We start from the raw sequence: 19,790 nt of genomic DNA, 5'->3' as shown, positions 1-19,790 counted from the left end.
TAGTTATAAGGCATTTCTTGTTACACCCATATACAGACTGAACAGACTGGTACAAGTACGGCCAATTGACAAGAACAGGAAATTGTGGAAAAGAAAAAAAGTAACAGAGGTAAAAAAAGGGGGGAAACATAGTTAATCAAGCATATCTCTTTACTTGCCATGCGTATATAATTCTCGTATTAATTCAGTAATTCATTTCGGGAGAACAACTTGGACATCCAATCATTGTGGACTACCATGAAACTTTCTCCAACATTCATGCACCTTAAGCTAGACCAAAGACTATATAATAATCGCCACGCAGCTGGTCCTTACTTAGCATTTCACCGCAAGAGAATGTAAAAGACATGGCAAAATATAGTGTGCAACAGCTTTTGCTCGATCATTCGCAAAACGCTGGCAACTTCGGTGCTTTGCAGAAAGTACCTTCAAGTGAGTTCTGTTCAGAAATTGGGGAACACACAAGGTAGTCAATTCACACCCCGCAAAGTGTTGTACCTCTTGATCATCTGCACTCACGCAATCAACTAAACATCAAAAACTGAACTAACTACTGTTGTGAAAGCATCCCTAACTCCATCACATTCTTTACACACTAGTATTTGTAGGGGAAGAGATTTGGGGTTTGCTACTCAGCAGGGGATAATCTACTTTACAAATTGAAGAACCAACTGCAAAGACAAAATTTTGTGTCCCGCGCCCCCAACCCCGGCGCCTTGGGGGGGGGGGGGGGGGTTTGCAAAGAACTGTAAAACAGCTAAATGGTAGATTAAGGAAATTACAACAAAGCCTTGATTTTATTTTCTGGCTTTTCCTTCCATAATTTCCAAGCAGTCCTGACTTCTGCCAGTTGGAATTCTGGGATGCTTGTGTTAGCATCTAAAGTATTCACCCAATCATTCCAAGGGTACTTTGAAGGGTTCAAGAAAGTAGACACCTGAGGTAACATTACAGAATGGTAGAATTCATCCACTGCAGTGACAATTTCTTCTGATTCAAGAAGGGTCAACATCTCTGGCCTTGTTTCTTTCCCAGGTCGTTTTCTCAAAGCAAAATTGTTTCCCCTCAATATAAGAACCTCAGATGGAGCAAGAGGTAGAACAATCCGCGAGAACTTTGAAAGAGACAACTGCAGGACATCAACCGGAAGTAATTTTCGTTTTATTGCCACAGCTGTCCCAACCATTTTGCGTATCTAATTTGATGCCACAAGTAGGCATAGAAGATGCAGCAAAATATATCAGCATATGCAACATCAATGTCAAAAACCATTTACATTAACAAAAATCTCAGTATATCGTGCATGGAACAAATGAACTAATTGACAGCTGAAATGTCGTGAATTTAAGCAAATAATCCAGCTGAACAATGGTCATCCAGAATGCCATTGCTATGGCAAGAAACTTCTTTTGTTCTTTTCCTGCTACCCCAATGCCCAATTAGAACTCGCAGAAGTAATGTAAAGAACCACATCATCAAATCAAATATGATTTTGTTTCAAAAAAAAAAACTGGCGGAAAAGTCTTAACTCTTTTCAGTTACTAGCAAAATAATCTCGAGCATATAGCACTGGCAGGAACATATATTATTGGTGGAAAATGTGCAAGAATATAAGAAGTCGATAAAGAATACCAAAAATCGATCAACAGCTTCATTGCGGACTTGAGAAGAGAAACAAGTCAAAACAAAAGGACTTGTCTTCTTCTGCAGAACTAAAATTTTATGCTGGATGAAGAAGGTAATTGATAGCATATTCCAAAGTAAGCCTCCACAAAATTTTGAAGTTTCGTCACAGAATATAAGCATTTGATAGAAAATGAGAATTTGCAGTCCTGCACTCATGTCAAAAGAGACTTACCTGATGCAACATGAACGATTCTCCACAAATCGAGATCTCTACATAATTCATACCACACATGCGCTCCAACTTTCCACAATAACACTGAAAAATCTTTCTGAAGTGGGCAGCACTAAGTTTATCCCTCGCATCAGGTTCATACAACCATCGTGCAATTGGCAAAGCAGAATTTTGTTTATTCAAACTTCTTCCATCCTCACCATAGCTGCTTGATGGAGATTCACAAAAAGAAGGTGAAGAATCATAAATCCTTTTGACTAACTCTGGCGCAACTTTTTGCCCATCGATAGGCTCAACTCCATCACTTTCATCAACTGTATCAACTTCTTTCCCTTCAGAAACTAAATCTCCATCACTTCCTTCATGCTCAGAGGCTGCTTCCTCATCAGATGATCTTGCTCCCTTGTCACATATATTAGAGCTTCTGGTACGTAACTGTTTCCTATACTTGGCTCTTATTGTATAATTGTGGAAAGGATGTTCTCCCTACACCACCCATAATGACAAAATAATTATACGAAATTCATTCTTTAGGTGAACTATCCACAAAATAGGTTAACAATGACAATTCAACGAATTTCAATGAAGTTCTGGTGGAGACTAAGACAACCATAAATGCTAACATGAATTACACTGGAATTCTTTTCATCAATGTTTTATTAAGGACTTACTTCTGCTGAACATGGAAAATTATTTTCCTTCTACATTTTAAAGGGAAACCTCAAACTGGTAAGTGGCACAAGCAAAAGCTTCAGCAAGGAATGGTAGACTGTCTACTCATTAAAAACAGACCTCAAAAGAATTCAGGAATCCATTAAATTCTGATAAATGCAAATCAACTTCGGCAGCAGTAAATTCATTCTTTATGCCAATAATTTCAGCAGGAAGGAGATAAGAATATTTGCGGACATCGCATTCCCTTCTGGCATCAAAGCTCCTGAAAATCTCCCAAATAAAGTAAATGCCACTAAATTGTAAGAGCAAAAATATCATGAAACAAAGAACTCCATAATTTTGAACAGGTGGCAGACAAGCACCAAGAATATACAGCCATTGCAAGAAGGCCGTGTTACCCTTGCTATTCAGAGAAGCAATGGAAACTAAAAAGTTGCAGGCCTTTATTCCTGAGATCACTAATGGCACAAAAATTGAGTTGATGGCTTCCATAGTTGAACTTCAGCTGTCCTCAAAATGTTAGAAAATGGCATTAGTGAGAAGATTGTATTGCAAGACACTCAATTCATTCTCCGACTTGGATTCATTTGAGGAAAATGATCTGATGTTTTTCCAGGCTTGTTACAATCTCTAGGCCTTTCTTCTATCTCCATGTTATTGGGCGCTTTCTATTAATATCATCCTTAAATAACAGTACAAAGGGATAGAGAAACTTGTACTTAAATCGAAATACCATTTACTAACATTGTTTGTGTTATAGAGCACTTTCTATTAATATTGTTTGTTGAATTTTGCTTTTACAATTTGCATACTTATCCAGGATTAAGCAGCTCATACTCCTTGTACATTCTTTTACCTGTCATTTATATTTTCAATCTTTCTTCTCTGGAAAGTTAAAAATGAAAGAGATATTGCAATCTGATTACAATATTTCTCCTTATTTCCTGCAAATTCTCTACAAAACTAACTGTAATAAGATCAAAAGAGCCACGCAAGAAGGGTTCATACAGATATATCAATATCCTAGGTGCTTAAACTTAAAACCAAGTTGCACTCATGAATCAAATGCACCATGCTTTTTAAATTCATATCGTCAGATATTCTAAAGCATCAGAATGGAGACTAACTAGAAAACTGAAGTGTCTCCTCTAGACAGCTACAAATGCAAGACAATGAAATGAGTGGTAAAGACACAATACAAAAACTCACCTTTGTGATGGTAAAATGCTGAACACGCAGATGTTTTCCGGAAGAAATGAGTTGACATAGTTAGCAAGAGCAATTCCGTTGGGGTCATCCTTCCAAGCATTTTTAGGGATTTCCATTTTAAAAGATATCATCGTAGCCAGCGAATGAACCTGAAATGCATATTATCTTGAGAGACCAACAAGCAGCCAGGAACAGGTCATGTAATGCAAAATATCAGCATAAATTGGAGTTTGAGAAACATACTCCTTTATCAGTCCTGCTACTTCTTGCCCAAGCAATTTTCTGCAAGTCTCCAAAGTTACTATCACGAATTCCGCCAGCTTTATGAAGTGCCTTCTCCAGTTCACCTTCAATAGCTGCATTACGGAATTGTAATGCTTTAGCCCAATTCCATCCATGCTAGCTATGCTAATGAGATATGTAATATGGACGAGTCAACAGGACGTTATATCATTAGAATGGTAGAGATTGTCGCCAAAAGTTTTTTTCCCTCCTTTTTGTGAAGGTAAAGATAATCAAAAGTCTCTTCAGTTCTTAAACCGCAGCAAATGCAATTATAAGAGTTACAACAGAAGATTTCACAGCAAGCAAAAGCCTGCACTTCTTCATATAAAACAAAATCCAATTGCAGTTCAGGAAAGATAAGCACCAAATAAGTCGGGAAATATGTCGATTTGAAAAAAATAATAATAATAAAAGGACCATTTTTGCCAATAAACTCACCAAAAATTTTTGTTTTTAAGCTCAAAGTCTAACTGGCTCAGCCAAAGACATTAAAGAAGTAGAATTGATCAAGCAAGACTAATGATCAAGAAAGCAAATGAAGCACCCAGACACGAATGACAATGCCATAAAAACTCAATCCAAAAGGGAAATGACAAAAAAAAACTTACTGGGTAATGCATGTTCATCCCTTTGCATTTGAAGACCTGCCCACCAACAATCACTATTTAATAAGCAACACTAACAAATCACACCAAAATTGAAAATTGAAAACTAGTGATGGAAAAAATTAAAGAAAAAACGACTCGAATTCTCAACGGAAAGGAAGGAGGAAGAGATTGGTATAGTACCTCGATAATCGGACCCTACATAACCAACGCGCATTACCACTTTCTTTTTGCGAAAAGGCTCCCATTTGTTTTGGGGAGGGCTAGGAGAAGAAGAGGGAGGCAGAGGGACTGAGTCTTGGGCGGCGGCATCGGAGGCAGCTGCTGAAGTGGAGAAACGAAGAAGAAATGGTTTGAGAGGCTTGTTTGGGTTAAAGAATTGGAGGGTTGTTGGAGCTGCTCGTGCAGCCAGCCACGGTGATAGCGGAAGCCGTAATGGAATAACTGCCATTCTTTTGCTTTAGCCACTACCGGTCTGCTACTGTAACCATCAGAAACGGAGTTTAGATCGTTAAGAGTTGATACTGATTGTGAGCTGATGAATTATTATCGTTAGGAAAAAAAAAAAAAAAAAAAAGATTGTGAGCTGATGATTTAATCGATTATTCCCAGCAGTGGTCTACTCTTGTTGGCAAAATGCCTTGAAAGACCCCCGGGAGGGATGCTATGCTTTTGTGCTTGTGGCAACTTTGGTGTGTTTGGATTGCTTTGAAAAATTGCTACGTTTCCGTAAATATATTTTTCAATCACTTTTTTACCTCACATATATCAAATTGCTATGATATTTTTTTTACCAAAAAGTCCAGAAAAATGTAATCCAAACAAAGCCAAGCAAATTACAAAGAATATACAAAGGGATAATTACAGAAATCTTCCCTGATGTTTCTGATACTAGTACTCGTCTTCCTTGTGATTTAGAAAATAGCACTTACCATCGTTGAACTTAAGGTTTGTGTTGCAGATTCAGTCCATGCCAAAAAAGTTATCATTAAAAAAAAAATTATGGAGTGAGATGAGAAATTTGTGTCAGATTTGCCCTTCATGCTGCTTGTCAAATTATATTAATAGAGGAATGACAAAATATGAAATGCTATTAAGAATTAGCAAAATCAAGGGGTATAAGTGCAACTGAATGAAATTTACCTATAATACATGAAACAACAGTGGGTATTAACGATTAGTTAAATGACTATATATCCAGATTCTTGTAGCAAAGTTTATAAAGAAGTGTCACTTTTAAAACTTTTTATTAGTAATATGAATAGTTATTTATAGGAGTAACATAACTGCTTATGTTGTCAGCACCAATCATATACAAAAAAATTATCGCTAAACAATCAGCTAATTAACTGCATACTTAAACATCACTAAAAGTTACTGTGCATGAAATAAGCCTAGTTACAAGTAATTAAAAGTGCATGCTAATAAGATAAAGTTATCTTTAGTAAATGAAATCTGCAATAAGTGCTTAGAACTACGTACTAAAACTGCTGCCACTGCTGATATTTCCAAATTGTAGGATTATAACTGTATTAATAGAAAGAGATGTAGTAACTCGAGAAGTAGTAATAGACTAAACTACAAGAAATTTTGAAATAGAAAAGACTCGAGCAACTATATTGTGCAAGTTCTCTCTGTATTTACTTTAGTAAAACCTCTAAAATTGCTTACTGGACTACCTCTTTGTAGTTGTATAAAATTAGATTTAAATTGAATGGTTTAAAAAACATAATATAGAAACATGTACGTCGTTTTCTCCCCTCAATTGACACTATTTCTTAGTTGTGCTTACAATAACTAATGATGCTAAAACTCACAGGTAATCTAGTTTAATTAGTCACTCAATTTGTTGACAAAAAATAAATTTTCTTTTCTAAAATTCTTTCATTAAGTTTCTACAATTAGTTAGGGTATAAAAGTAAAATCATACAATTTATTGTTAGTAATAGGTCCAATTTCCTCCTATGGGAGGTTAATACAATTTTAGAAATCATATGGGAGGTGAGTGTTAGTGTTAAAAAACTCAGGGGAGGTTTCTGCAATTATCCCATATACAAAAGTAAAAGGTTTTTTTTTTCTTTTTGGCTAGAACAAAAAGAAGATTAGTACATATGTGGGTAAGAATAAAAGATGACCGCAGCCAATGTCATGGTCCAAATTCCATCTTCACGAGCGTTCATGCATTTAAATGTTCAAACTTACACCTCTCAAGCCGAAATACAAGATGGATTCCAAAAGGATAGTTTTATCTTTTAATCAAAATTATTGTGGAAATAAAATTTAGACTGTGATAATATTGGGGAAGGAATGAGTTTGATGGTATAAAAGAAAAGAGTGTAAGTGAAGAGTTTCAAATTTATGTCATTCCAATTATCATTTACACATTTAAAAAATAATTGTTTGTTAAAAAAAAAACCATGGCAAATATTTGCCATAAAAGATTGGGATCATAACTTCATTAAGGTAACAGATTTTAAGTAATAGGTATAAAAGAAGAGAAAAACACTTTTAAGAAGATTGTAACAAATATTACCTCTTTTGTAATGGAAAAAAATATATTAGACGATTTGACAATTTAATCATAATTGGTTTGTGAATGTATCTTTTTATTGTGTGTGCGGAGTTAAATATTGTAGCATTTGAAATTACACTAATATGATCACAACAAAGAGTAAAGGAGTTCTTTACTTTATGATCATCAGATGGCAAAATTTTGAAGCTAATAAGAAAAGTAACATTTTTTTTGTGGGTTTGTGCAAGGAGATTAAAAACTTGCAAACGCAATCCTGAAATTCAAAAAAAATAAATAAAAGAAGGTATAAAAATGATAGAATTGCTCTAATTATGTAAGAAACTCAGTACAAATGCTTTCTTAGTAGGCCAATATTAGAGAAAATTAACAAAATAAGTGTGAAGAGTTTTCAAAGTAGTCAATGATGGAGGCAACAATCATTTAGCTGAAAAACAGAGGGATAATAATTAATTATACAAAACTTTGACTGTCATGCCCCAAATCTGGATCCCTGGACCCGATTTGCAACGTGGCACGCCGTATCTATGAGACGTTATTCCCATAAATATAAGGCACCATAATCATAACTTACAAAATCCACTAAAATTTTAAAACTTACATATACCAATGAGACACATAAACTTCAATAAATTACCTCTACAAAATGTTTTATTCTAATTCCCCAGAATTTAAACATCTATCTATATACCTTTCTCACTTATCTTCTAAACGTACACGAGTCGGCTTTCTTAACCTGCAAGAAAGATAAATAGAAATGGGTTGAGCGACATATGCCCAGTAGGTAGTACTTACTCCCCTGTCGGATCATGTAGTTATATACATACTATATACATTTGCAAATTCGGTCACACCATACCACATGCATAAAGCAATTAAAAACATTTGTCATCCCATTTCATATATTACATAAGTATATTTCATTAAAAGTGAGTGGCTTATACATAAGTGCCCTCTATCCGACGTGACACTTAGTCCCGTAGATCCTAGAGGTGGCCCCCGCCGAACATAGCTTAGAAATATACATAATATAACATGATCATATTCATTGAACATAATTGCAAATCATAAATTATATCAATCATGTCATCTCATTTCATAACATAGCTCATAAACAAGCACATGCAATATTCGGCTTCTGAATACTCAGTCTAGAGATTAAACCCCTTCTAAGTGGATGACCAATAGATTTCGCAACTATTGATTGGTCTCATTTCATACATGGGTCAATCGGCCGGACTTTATATCAGGTTACCATGACCTTCTCAATTGGTTAGACTCTATAGCAAACTATCATGGCAATTAGACAGGACTATAGCCCCTACCGTCTATTCCATGTTTGTTTTGAGCTTTTCGTAACATAAAATCATTTCACACGTCACATGCATTTTTCTTTCGTTTCATGAAAATATGCCACTCATTCCATAAAATATTGCATAGCAAAAAATTTCAAGTATTCGTAATTTCATGCTTGCAAAACATTTGAAATAGGCATACACAATCCATTTCTTCATATATCAAAATAAAGCTCTTACTCGAAAAATATTCATATTTAACATTTAAAAAATACAGAGGGGTAAGCATCACCTACCTCAAACTGCACTTTTGAAGAGATTCTCAGCGCACCGTTAAACTTGCTTCAAGCCTATAACCAATAACATATATACCTTAATTAATTTAATTATCTTATTCTTAAAGTGCTTAACCCTACCTTAAACAACCTAGAAAACATGTTTGCGTATTCTCTAAAATGCACTTGAGTAGTTTCCAATAAAAATAGAATGGCTCCCCTTCCCAAAATTTCCTAATTTAGAAAGTTTGATTTCTTTTTTTTTTTTTCCAGAAAGTTCCTCGATTTGAAAACTTATCTATTTTTTTTTGGCAGAAAACCAAATAAGATCCGGTGGTTGTGTCTAACTTACCCAAATTCGAGGTCTGACTTTAGTTCATGCAAAGCCTTAAAATTTCTTACTTTCTAACTAGCGGCACAAGATGAAATGTTGATACCCTACACTGACTGAAATATTACGGACTATGAACTAAAGGCTCTAGTGGTAGACACTTCCAGGTATATTTTTAGTGAATTTTAGGCTAAGAAAATTCATAAAATGAATAAATCAGAAAATTATGAGTCAGAGCCTTACTTGTTCAAGGTGTGAAGATGAAAGACTTTTTTTTTTTTGTGTGTTTCCGAACCAAAGAACCCATTGGAATAATGCATGACAAATTCATGTTTACAAGTTTCGGTCAATCCGGCTTTTGACAAAAGTAAGGTATTAGTACCAATATTAAATGACGAAGAGTCTAATGATCCCAATTAGAAGTATAACATATAGATTTCATATAGTCAGCCGTGAAGCCAATCAGGTCTTGATTGTCAAAAGAATTTCCAAAACCTATGTAAAACGTACTTCGATCCAGACATGCTTAAGGCTTATAATGATGAATCCAAAGCCTTGAAAAATAAATAAATAAATAAATAATATAACTAAAGAAATAATAACGAAATCTGTAGGCTTACATGTTCACACCTTAAGGATGTTGCATTCTGTCTTCTTTTTGCATAATTCCTCCCTTTTATTTTGCATAACTATCTGCACACAACTGTCTTTCTTTTGGGTTTTGGTCTTTGAAAAATTAGAAGTTACGGAAAGAAATAGGTTGTTGAGTAGTAGTTTAATACTTTAGCAAAATCATTTTGTTAGTTTGAGTAGGTGTCTTCGTGAGTAACAAAACATTCCCTCTCAACATCCACCATCCTTAGTGGTTGAGATAAGATAGGATACCATTAAAACCTCTAAAAATATAATTGACGTGATTAAACTAAATTGGTATTAGCAAAGAGAGGTAAAAATTTGGGGTTTTACATTGACAGTTGCAATTTATCTTCTCCCTCGCATTCTCCACCCCAAGCTCCAATCCCTCACCTATCTTCTCCCCGCTGCTTTCTGACAAAACATTCTTTAAACCCTATAAAACCCCACTGCCACCATTTTGCTAACCCCTGCCTTCCAACACTCAGTTCCCTTTCTCTCTTCCCAACCCTCCACCACCAACAAGTAGAGGAAAAAGAGAAAGAAAAAAGACATCTTTTTTCTTATTTTAACCAAAAATGAACACATCCATTTTCCTCACAGCTAGCCCATCCGTTGCCCAACCGAAAGTACTCTTCTCCCCGTTTCTTCCCCCAAACCCGCTCCGCCTTTCCACCACACTAGCTTACCACCAGAGCCATCGCCGCCGCCGTTACCGTATATCCACAATCCGCTCCGCCAGCATACCCACCTCACTGTCCGCGTCATCATCTTCGGACCAGCCCATCAAGGCCATTAAACCGGATGTATTTGGGGGAAAGAAAGAGCTCACGGGCTTCCAAGCCCTGGTGGATGCAATGTCGCCGACTGTGAGAATTGCAAGCTCAGCCCTTATATTTGCTGGTGCTATTGCTGCTGGATATGGACTTGGGTCCAAGTTTGGTGGGTCCCGCAACGTGGCCATGGGTGGGGCCGTGGCTCTTGGCACTGCCGGCGCTGGAGTGGCCTACGCATTGAATTCTTGCGTTCCTGAAGTTGCTGCTGTCAATTTGCATAATTATGTGGCTGATTTTGATGACCCTGCTGCCTTGAACAAGGAAGATATTGAAGCAATAGCAAATAGGTAACTTGGGACGGTTCAAAATTTTGTTTTGAATGGTCTTGTTTGCTTGTTTCCTTGGTTTAGCTATTTCTATTTCAAAAATTGTCTATAAAGAAATTCAAAGTATCAGTCTGTGGAAGGGTCCCGTCAAGGTTTGATATTTCTTTTGTTCGTATTGTGGAGTAATATTTGTTTATTAAGGTTCTATATCATGATAAATTCACATTATCTGGTGATTGAACACTCGAACACTGGTAGATATTATGAATTGAAATACTTCAGGGGTACCAAAAGCTGATAATGGGAATGGTGAATTTGTTCTAAAAGTTTCTTACTTTTAGTTAGGATTGAGTTGTACCAAGGAGGCTTTTCTGAGGAACACAAGTTTGTTTTGCAATTGAGAATGGTTTTTGGTTTCATTTTGCTAGTCACCGTCATTTTAGATCAGAGAATTGCGCCAAGATACAGCAATTAGGTCAGCTTGAAAGTACTCATCGCCTTGCTATGCTTATTCGTATTCTATCCCATTGGTTTGGCACTTTGGATGCCCCACTAGAGTGTATTAGCTTAGCTGCTTGTGCATTTTATAGGCCAGATTAGGCCACTTTGACTTTCTGTCTGGCATCCACTTTCGTTGCCAGAAATGAACTGGTGTCATGTTTGCTCAGGGAATGCAGAAAGCATGTATTGATGTGCTATGTATGAGCTGTGTCTTATTTTCATCTTGGTTTTTTAGTTAATTTTACCTTGTCTTGGTTGCATATTTTGCACTGTTTCTGTTTTTGACATTGTGCTGTCACTAGTATTAGTTAGTCACCCAATAGTATGTTCTTTGTTTTATTTCTAATTTCGCACATCTTTTCAGATATGGTATTAGCAAACAAAATGAAGCCTTCAATGCAGAGCTTTGTGATATATATTGCAGGTGAGTATAGAAATTCATTCTATAAAAGTAGCTGTGATAATTAATCTTTTCGAGTCATTTCTCCTAATGATTAGTATTCTTGCCTGTTGTCAGTTTGGACTAATTTCTGTTAGGAAATAGAAAACCGTATTACTACTATTAGTGATTGTAGTGGTCTGTATGTTCTTCGGGTTCTCTTTGATCTTAAACTGTCGCTTTGATGTGAAAATAATGGAACTATATATATTTGGATTTGCATTATGCAATTCAAACTTTTCAGATATTTATCTTCCATCCTTCCTCCGGGAAATGAAGATCTCAAAGGTGATGAAGTTGAGACAATCATCAAGTTTAAGAATGCATTGGGTATCGATGATCCAGATGCAGCAGCTATGCACATGGAGGTAAGTATGATTGTTCTTTTGATTTTATTATGAAGGATGTGAATCTTTCCATTGCTAAGTTTGAATGGAGAGGTCATATTTCCTTTTGCTTGGAACTAATTTAACTGTTAATTTCTAAGATTGGTAGGCGAATTTTCAGACAAAGGCTTGAAACTGGAGACCGTGATGCTGATCTGGAGCAGCGTCGGGTATGTTGTTGCTTTGATACATCTACTAAGACAGTTAGTTAGCAGGTGGTCAGGTCTATAAAACAAGGTTTGGAACTTGACCGTTCTCAGTGTTTCCAGTGCAGGCATTTCAGAAGTTGATATATGTTTCAACTCTTGTGTTTGGGGAGGCATCTTCTTTCCTTTTACCTTGGAAACGAGTTTTCAAAGTCACTGATGCACAGGTATCTAGTTTGTTCATGTTTTTCCGCGGACTTCTATTCCTGTTAACTTGCAAAGTTTTGATCTTTGCTATCTTTCTCATGTAATATGCTTTACTATTAAGCATCATTTGGTCTTCTGAAGGCACTGTGAACAGAGCTGGCATGCCTAAGGTTGAATTTATTTGCCATGTTTTAATGTCTTTAATGTTCTTGTTCATTAGGTTGAACTTGCTGTTAGAGACAATGCACAGCGGTTGTATGGCTTCAAGGTTAAATCAATTGGTCAAGGTAACTGCTGAGTTTCTCCTGCTTGTTTGATGTGCCTTTACTTTTGTAATATTTGACATATATTTGTGGCAGGGAATGTCCCAAATCGACATGTTTTTCACTTTGTATAACAATACATTGCCCAAGCAGAAATATCCAGTAAACTTCACTAGTGTATTCCTTTCATTTTCATGTTTATACAAACTGTAGTTAATAATCAGCTCAGAAAAGCAAATTTTTATGCTTTAGTCTAATCTTCAATGCAATATTTTGTGTTAAACTTTGAATTTCTAATAATTGAAGCCGTTTCAACTTCAAATGTAAAAGTCTGGCTTTTGATCCTTCTATGAAATCAAACGCTGCCATCTAAGCTTGGAAGGATCAAAAAGGTTAATTTACTTTGTATTTTCTTGATTCATTCTAAAATGATTGATTTCCTTCCATATTCATATGGAAATGGCTTGGAAAACAAGCAAATGTTTTGATCACGTCTTTTGCATTTGTAAGTGCTTGGCTTTCATGATGGACTGGTCTTATTTGAACTCTGGTTGGTCTTATTTGAACTCTGGTTGGTTTGCTAGTATCTGGACTTATTTCAAGATATATTCTCTAATTTTACTTTCTTAAGAGTTTTGCTTATCCGCTTTTGGGTCTGGTTATTTCCATTTTGCTGCTTGTTTTTAGAGTCATTGGATGAGCTGCTGGGTTTTTCAAGTTGTATTGCCATACTGTAATTTAGACAAATTGCACTTGCTGCTCTTCTGTATTAACAAGAGTTGGAATTTTTGTTAGATGTTAATGTTGACCAGCTGGTTGGCCTCAGAGAAGCACAGCTTGCGTATCGGCTTTCAGATGAGGTACTGCCATCTGTATATTTGATCTTATCTGCAATTGTCTGGCATGTTACAAAAACAAGGCATATAGTATTTCACATGAATGTTGACATCTTTTTTTGGCTCATCGCTTACCCTTCTTTTGCAGCTTGCTGAGGATATGTTTAAAGAGCTTACAAGGAAGCTTGTAGAGGAGAATATATCAACTGCTCTTAACATATTAAAATCCAGGACAAGAGCATTGTATGTATTTTTTTTCTTCTTGATTCTTGGTAATAGAAAGGATGAGAAGCGCATGGTCAGAACTAGAGAGTCTGTAGGTGGTAAACTTGCATCTGTGCAGAAAGTTAGAATTGATAGGCATCCTTTTAACGCACTTTTAAGAATCCCTAGTTTTTACTGAAGATGAGTTTTCAAACTTTTATGGAACAAGTCAGTAAGAAAATGTGGGTTTGGCCAACTATGGTTATCAGTGGTGATATCTTTCACTGTTTTTCTTTTCCTTGTGTCAGCTTGTAGAACCATTTTCACGAAAACCTATTTGGGTACCTGCAGGGAAGCAACTCGTATTGTTGAAGAGCTCAATAAGGTGCTGAAATTTAATAATTTGCTTATTTCGCTGAAGAACCATCCTGAAGCCAACCGTTTTGCTCGGGGAGTTGGGCCAGTTTCTTTGTTAGGTAAGGAGGATGCTAACTGCTTTCCACTTGCCTGCGCAAATGATGATGTGGCTTTCTTCTTTTTCCTTGTTTTCGTTGTTATTTTTGTTTTGTAATTGATTGCAATTTTGGACCTTGGTTCTTTCAATGTATACTGTTTAAACTTTCAGCTGAAGTTAATGTGACATTATTGCCTAGGTGGGGAGTATGACTCTGACAGAAAAATAGATGACCTAAAGCTCCTATACAGAGCCTATGTCTGGGACTCATTATCAAGCGGTCGGATGGAAGAAGATAAGGTGCTTAAGTGACCTCATTCCTTTGCAAACACATGCAACCTGTATATATGTGTGTGTGTGTGTGCAAGTACAGAGAAAATATGCAGATTAACCTATAAATTGTTATACTCAAACTGCAATGGTTCATACCTGCATTCTTTTGTTTGTATAACTCTTGGTAGTGTTAAGAGTTCTGAGTTTTACAGAATGATGCTTTATGCCCTGCCTCATGGAGTGAGGACTATCATTATCATGCATGCCCAGAACAGATTTCTCACATGTGGCCTCGCATTGGCACGAGTTTGTTTCATGAACAATTTTTGACTGCTAATGAAACACATGAGTTGCATGCTTGTCTCCCACCTGACCCCTGCAATCCTTGCCTCTTTCTTTTTGATCTTCTTTCCTTTGCTTTGTAGCGCAAATACTTTTCTGCTCAAGATTCTTGAGTATAAAATGTATGTTCGGGTATGTGGACCTGTTAAATTTACAACTGAGACAATCCAGAATTTCTTTCATGACATTTCGTAATTGGCAAGCTTGTTGCTGACTATCAGAGCTCATGTATGACAAAATTGTGGATTGCACATTAAAGCTCATAACTGTGTGTAAGATGTTGCAAAAATGCTGGCCAAAGCTAGAGCACATTCAATGATATTTTGTGTCCATAAATAGTTTAAAGATTGGGTGCAAAGGAAGGCTTTATTTCTGGAGATGTAAGACTGTTGGTGCATTTTATTTAGTCAGTGGCCACATCAATTGTCAGATGTAAAATATCAGTCAAAACGTACTTTATTTGAGTGGTATACTTCCATTTGGAAGTCAAACCTTCACAGAAATGACAAGAACCCTTGGGGTTGAAACATAAAATGGAGAGTATTGAAAAAAAGAAAGGAAGATAGAGTGAAAGATAGCTTTTGCTGGACGTTGTTTGTCACTATTACATGTTATTGTTTTTTATTTTTTTTTGTGTCTATTGACATTGACTTTCTTTTCTACTGTAGCTCACTGCACTGAACCAGTTGAGGAATATTTTCGGTTTAGGTATGCGAGAAGCAGAATCCATTAAACTGGAGGTTACCTCAAAAGTGTATCGCAGGCAACTTGCTCAAGCTGTATCTAGTGGTGATTTAGCTGCTGCTGATAGTAAAGCAGCTTATCTTCAGAACCTCTGTGAAGAGTTGCAGTTTGCTGCGGAGAAGGCTGTTGAGATCCATGAAGGTAATAGTGGTTCAAATAAGTGGCAGCTCTCCTGTCTTTGCAACTTGCACGGGCTGGTTAAATATAAATATTCTACTATTTCCTTTAAAACTCTATCATGACATGCTTTTACTTTAGTGACTGTACGCTCTATGGTATAGGTCGCAATTAACAATTTGCGGAAAGTTCTCTTAAATGTATATTTCCTAATATAATAGTTGAGCAACTTGTCAAGGTCATGTTTTTGATTTACAGAAATCTACCGGCAAAAGCTTCAGCAAGCTGTAGCTGATGGAGCACTAAGTGACGAGGATGTTAAAGTGTTGGAAAAGTTACAGATTATGTTCTGCATTCCAAGGGAAACAGTTGAAGCAGCTCATGCAGACATCTGTGGTAGCTTATTTGAGAAGGTAACCACTGTTTGAATTCCATTGGTGTCGTTCTCTGTGATCAGATTGGAAGTACGGAAAACAGATGGAAGCCATCAGGGATTAAATGACCTGATGTTCTATTAATTACACATGGCTTGGCTGGTAAATTGGTAGAAAAGATAAAGTGTGCATCTGGCAAGCGTTTAAAATACATATTGATGTTCATAACTGGTAAAGTGTTTTTTAATCTTTACAACCTTGATTAGAGTTGATAGTCACTGAGATTTCTGATGAATGATGGAGTCATAAAGTACCAACATGTTATGACTAAGGTAATGATGCCCTTTGTGTGCTTATTGGGAGAAACACTGCCAGCTTGTTTTCCAACAAAATGCTTACTTGTGGCTTTCTCAAAATGGTATTAAAATTTTCAGAATGTGTAGCTTTAAGAACTTCTAGTGTATTGTATTCATGTTCCAGATATAGGCCCTATTGTCTTGAATCGAAGATTTTTTTTCTATATAGTTGCAATGTCTACAGTTATACTGGCCTGATTCTTTTTCCAGGTTGTTAAGGAAGCAATTGCCGCTGGAGTCGATGGATATGATGCTGAAATCAAGAAATCCGTGAGAAAGGCTGCATTTGGTTTACGCTTAACTAGAGAGGTTGCTATGAATATAGCTAGCAAGGCAGTAAGTATCAGATCCTGGCTACATTTCACTTTACTTATTGCTTCAGAACCTTTTGTTTTATTGAACAAGCCCCGTGTTCTTCTGGTGTCAATCACGGTAATACCAGTAATAATTACCCTCCCATTTGCACTGCATATGTTCAGGTCCGTAAGATCTTTATTAGTTACATCCAAAGAGCACGAGCAGCTGGTAGCCGAACGGAATCTGCAAAAGAGCTCAAAAAGATGATTGCTTTCAACAGCTTGGTTGTGACAGAATTAGTGGCAGATATTAAAGGCGAGTCATCTGATACTCCACCTGCAGAGCCCCCTGTGGAAAAGGAAGAAAAAGTGGTTGATGAGGGCGAGGATGAGGAATGGGAGTTGTTGCAGTCACTTAGGAAAGTAAGACCTGGTAAAGAAAGTTTGGCAAAGAAAGGCCAGACAGAGATAAACCTTAAAGATGACCTACCAGAAAGGGACAGAACTGATCTTTACAAGACATATCTGCTTTATTGTATAACTGGAGAAGTGACCAATATCCCTCTGGGTACCCAATTCACCACAAAGAAGGATGATTCTGAATATGTATTGCTGAACCAACTGGGAGGCATACTTGGCTTGACTTCTAAGGAGATTGTTGAAGTACATAGAAGCTTAGCGGAGCAGGCCTTTAAGCAAAAAGCAGAGGTGATTTTAGCAGATGGACAATTGACAAAAGCCCGAATTGAGCAGCTCAACGAGTTGCAGAAGGATGTTGGCCTGCCGCCTCAGTATGCACAAAAGATTATTAAGGGCATTACAACAACTAAAATGGCAGCAGCTCTCGAAACAGCTGTTGCACAGGGGAGGCTTAGCATAAAGGAAATTAGGGAACTGAGAGAGGCTGGTGTTGAATTGGATACCATGATTTCTGAGAGCTTAAGAGAGAATCTTTTCAAAAAAACTGTAGATAGTATTTTCTCATCCGGTACTGGAGAGTTTGATGAAGAGGAAGTGTATGAGAAAATTCCTAAAGATCTAAACATCAATGTGGAGAAAGCTAAACGAGTTGTTCACGATCTTGCACGGAGTAGATTGTCAAATTCACTTATTCAAGCCGTGGCACTTCTTCGACAGAGAAATCATACTGGGGTGGTAAGAAAGCTTATTCTTGAAATCTCTTTGACTGGTTTTCTAATGTATTTGCGCTTGATATGTCTTAGATTTAATGCTTCTTCCTACTGTTTTAGGCATCCTCACTGAACGACTTGTTAGCCTGTGACAAGGCTGTTCCTTCTACCTCATTAACATGGGAGGTACCAGAGGAATTGGCTGATCTGTACGTCATATACCTGAAAAATGATCCAGCACCAGAAAAGTTGTCCAGATTACAGTATCTACTGAACATAAGTGATTCAACAGCAGAAGCTTTACAAGCAATGAAGGATAGAGCACTGCCAAATGGAAATGCTGCTGCTGGTGAGGAAGAGTTTGTATTTTGAAGGGTCCAACCACGTTAGGTTGTGACCCTGATTGAGTCACATTATTTCGCCCCTTTTTCCTTGTAGATGGAAAGGAAAAGATCACGATTTTGTTTGCCCATTAATGGGTTATAGGCTCGTAGTAATTTCTTGGCTCGAGTTGAAAATGGTTTGGGTTTGAAATGAAAAGAAAAAGAAGAGCCTCAGCATGCACTTGTCAAATATCCTCACCTTTTTTTTTTGGGGTTTCCCCTCTGTAAATTATATATTATGACAAATTTTTGGTATGATGGTACGGTGACTGATAATAAGCCTAAGGTTTTGTTTGATAACACAATTCACCATTTAAATTTAATGGATTTAGATCTTAACATGTTCAGATGTGTTTGGTAATAAAAAATTAAACATGTAAATTAATTAATTGATACTGAATTTCTCATGCAAAATTTGTTCCTAAAATTAAGTGATAAGTTATTCACTTATTACTGAATGTAATATGTATTCAAATATATAAGATGTAATACTTAATAATTTAATAAATTCAAACTTTAGATTTAAATTTTCAAACTTCAGTTTTATTAAACACACCATAAACATCAAGAAAATCTTGTCTTGGAAGTTTGAAAAACCAGAATCTTGTCTATAAGCAGCTATGGGCTAGGTAAATAAATTTTAAACTAAAAAAAATTCGAGAACGAGATTAACTTATGCTCTTCTTTTATATGTGTATGCAGAAATTCACAGAACGATAAAAAGTCGGTAAATTTACGCTACCAATTGCTAATAAAATTCTGGGTTAAGCCTGTAAGTGGATACCACCTCATTGGAAATCTAAGAGTGCGAATAATTCAGATAGTATTTGCCGAGTGAAAAGCCCCGGTTAAGAGTTGGGATAACACTTGTTTGCCCAGCCACCTACATCTAATGTATTTGGTGGGCTTTTTGTGATTCAGTCTACCCGAGAAGGTTCTAAAGTTTGGGGGCCTCGCAAAGCACATAATGGATATTCAACCGAACACACAGAAACTGAAGCTTAATTAAAGAAGCATTTAATACGTCTGACTAATGATGAGATTCTCTTGAGAAACCTGTGTTCACACCAACCCACCACGCCAACAACCTCATTCTAATACAGAATTTGTCAATTAATTCCAAGCATAAAAGTCCAAATATTCGTGCACCTTCTTTCTCTCCATTATCCAAACAATTTAGACTTTCCCCACCTGGTCTCAAACATGACATACGATCAAAGGGGTAACGTGCCATACAAATAAACTCTTCGGGCAGGTAGATGCGTGGTTATGTTACGTGCACCAATTACTATCACCATGTATATTAGCCAACCAAGAAATCTTTAAAACTCTACTTTGATACAGGTCAAGAGATCAAATTTCTTGACCTGCATTCTAATATTCAAACTTTTCTGAAAATATTTCGTTAACTTTGATATAAGTGCGTAGACACTTGTTTGAATCAGTGATGATTCACCGGATTTTTCTTGAATTCTTTAAGTTCCCTTCTTCTGCATAGAATCTATCGTGTCGAGAAAACAAAAATCACCATGTATACTAAT

The 19,790-nt window shown here is 36.5% G+C and overlaps 2 protein-coding genes across 2 annotated transcripts; one reads left to right on the top strand and one right to left on the bottom strand.

The window, feature by feature from the left end:
* Window positions 1-467: 467 nt before the first annotated feature.
* On the bottom strand, window positions 468-5,137 carry LOC113775534 (putative tRNA pseudouridine synthase). Its single transcript, XM_027320502.1, has 7 exons — window positions 4,816-5,137; window positions 4,636-4,671; window positions 3,986-4,098; window positions 3,743-3,891; window positions 2,651-2,795; window positions 1,859-2,344; window positions 468-1,195 (listed from the first exon to the last, which is right to left on the bottom strand). Exons 1-7 carry the CDS (start codon window positions 5,081-5,083, stop codon window positions 779-781), a joined length of 1,614 nt encoding a protein of 537 aa, XP_027176303.1. The 5' UTR covers window positions 5,084-5,137; the 3' UTR covers window positions 468-778.
* A 4,940-nt stretch (window positions 5,138-10,077) lies between these two features.
* On the top strand, window positions 10,078-18,507 carry LOC113761768 (protein TIC110, chloroplastic). Its single transcript, XM_027304897.1, has 15 exons — window positions 10,078-10,819; window positions 11,664-11,723; window positions 11,983-12,106; window positions 12,226-12,294; window positions 12,399-12,497; window positions 12,698-12,764; window positions 13,536-13,600; window positions 13,725-13,819; window positions 14,132-14,256; window positions 14,434-14,534; window positions 15,518-15,734; window positions 15,969-16,123; window positions 16,651-16,776; window positions 16,920-17,891; window positions 17,987-18,507. The coding sequence occupies exons 1-15, from the start codon at window positions 10,275-10,277 to the stop codon at window positions 18,236-18,238; spliced, it is 3,072 nt and encodes a 1,023-aa protein (XP_027160698.1). The 5' UTR covers window positions 10,078-10,274; the 3' UTR covers window positions 18,239-18,507.
* Window positions 18,508-19,790: the final 1,283 nt, after the last annotated feature.

Source organism: Coffea eugenioides, chromosome 1 (genome assembly GCF_003713205.1).
Source record: "Coffea eugenioides isolate CCC68of chromosome 1, Ceug_1.0, whole genome shotgun sequence".
In the NCBI taxonomy this organism is placed as follows: Eukaryota; Viridiplantae; Streptophyta; class Magnoliopsida; order Gentianales; family Rubiaceae; genus Coffea; species Coffea eugenioides.
The sequence above is the reverse complement of the archived record's forward strand: the minus strand, read 5'-3'. Positions and strand labels throughout refer to the sequence as shown.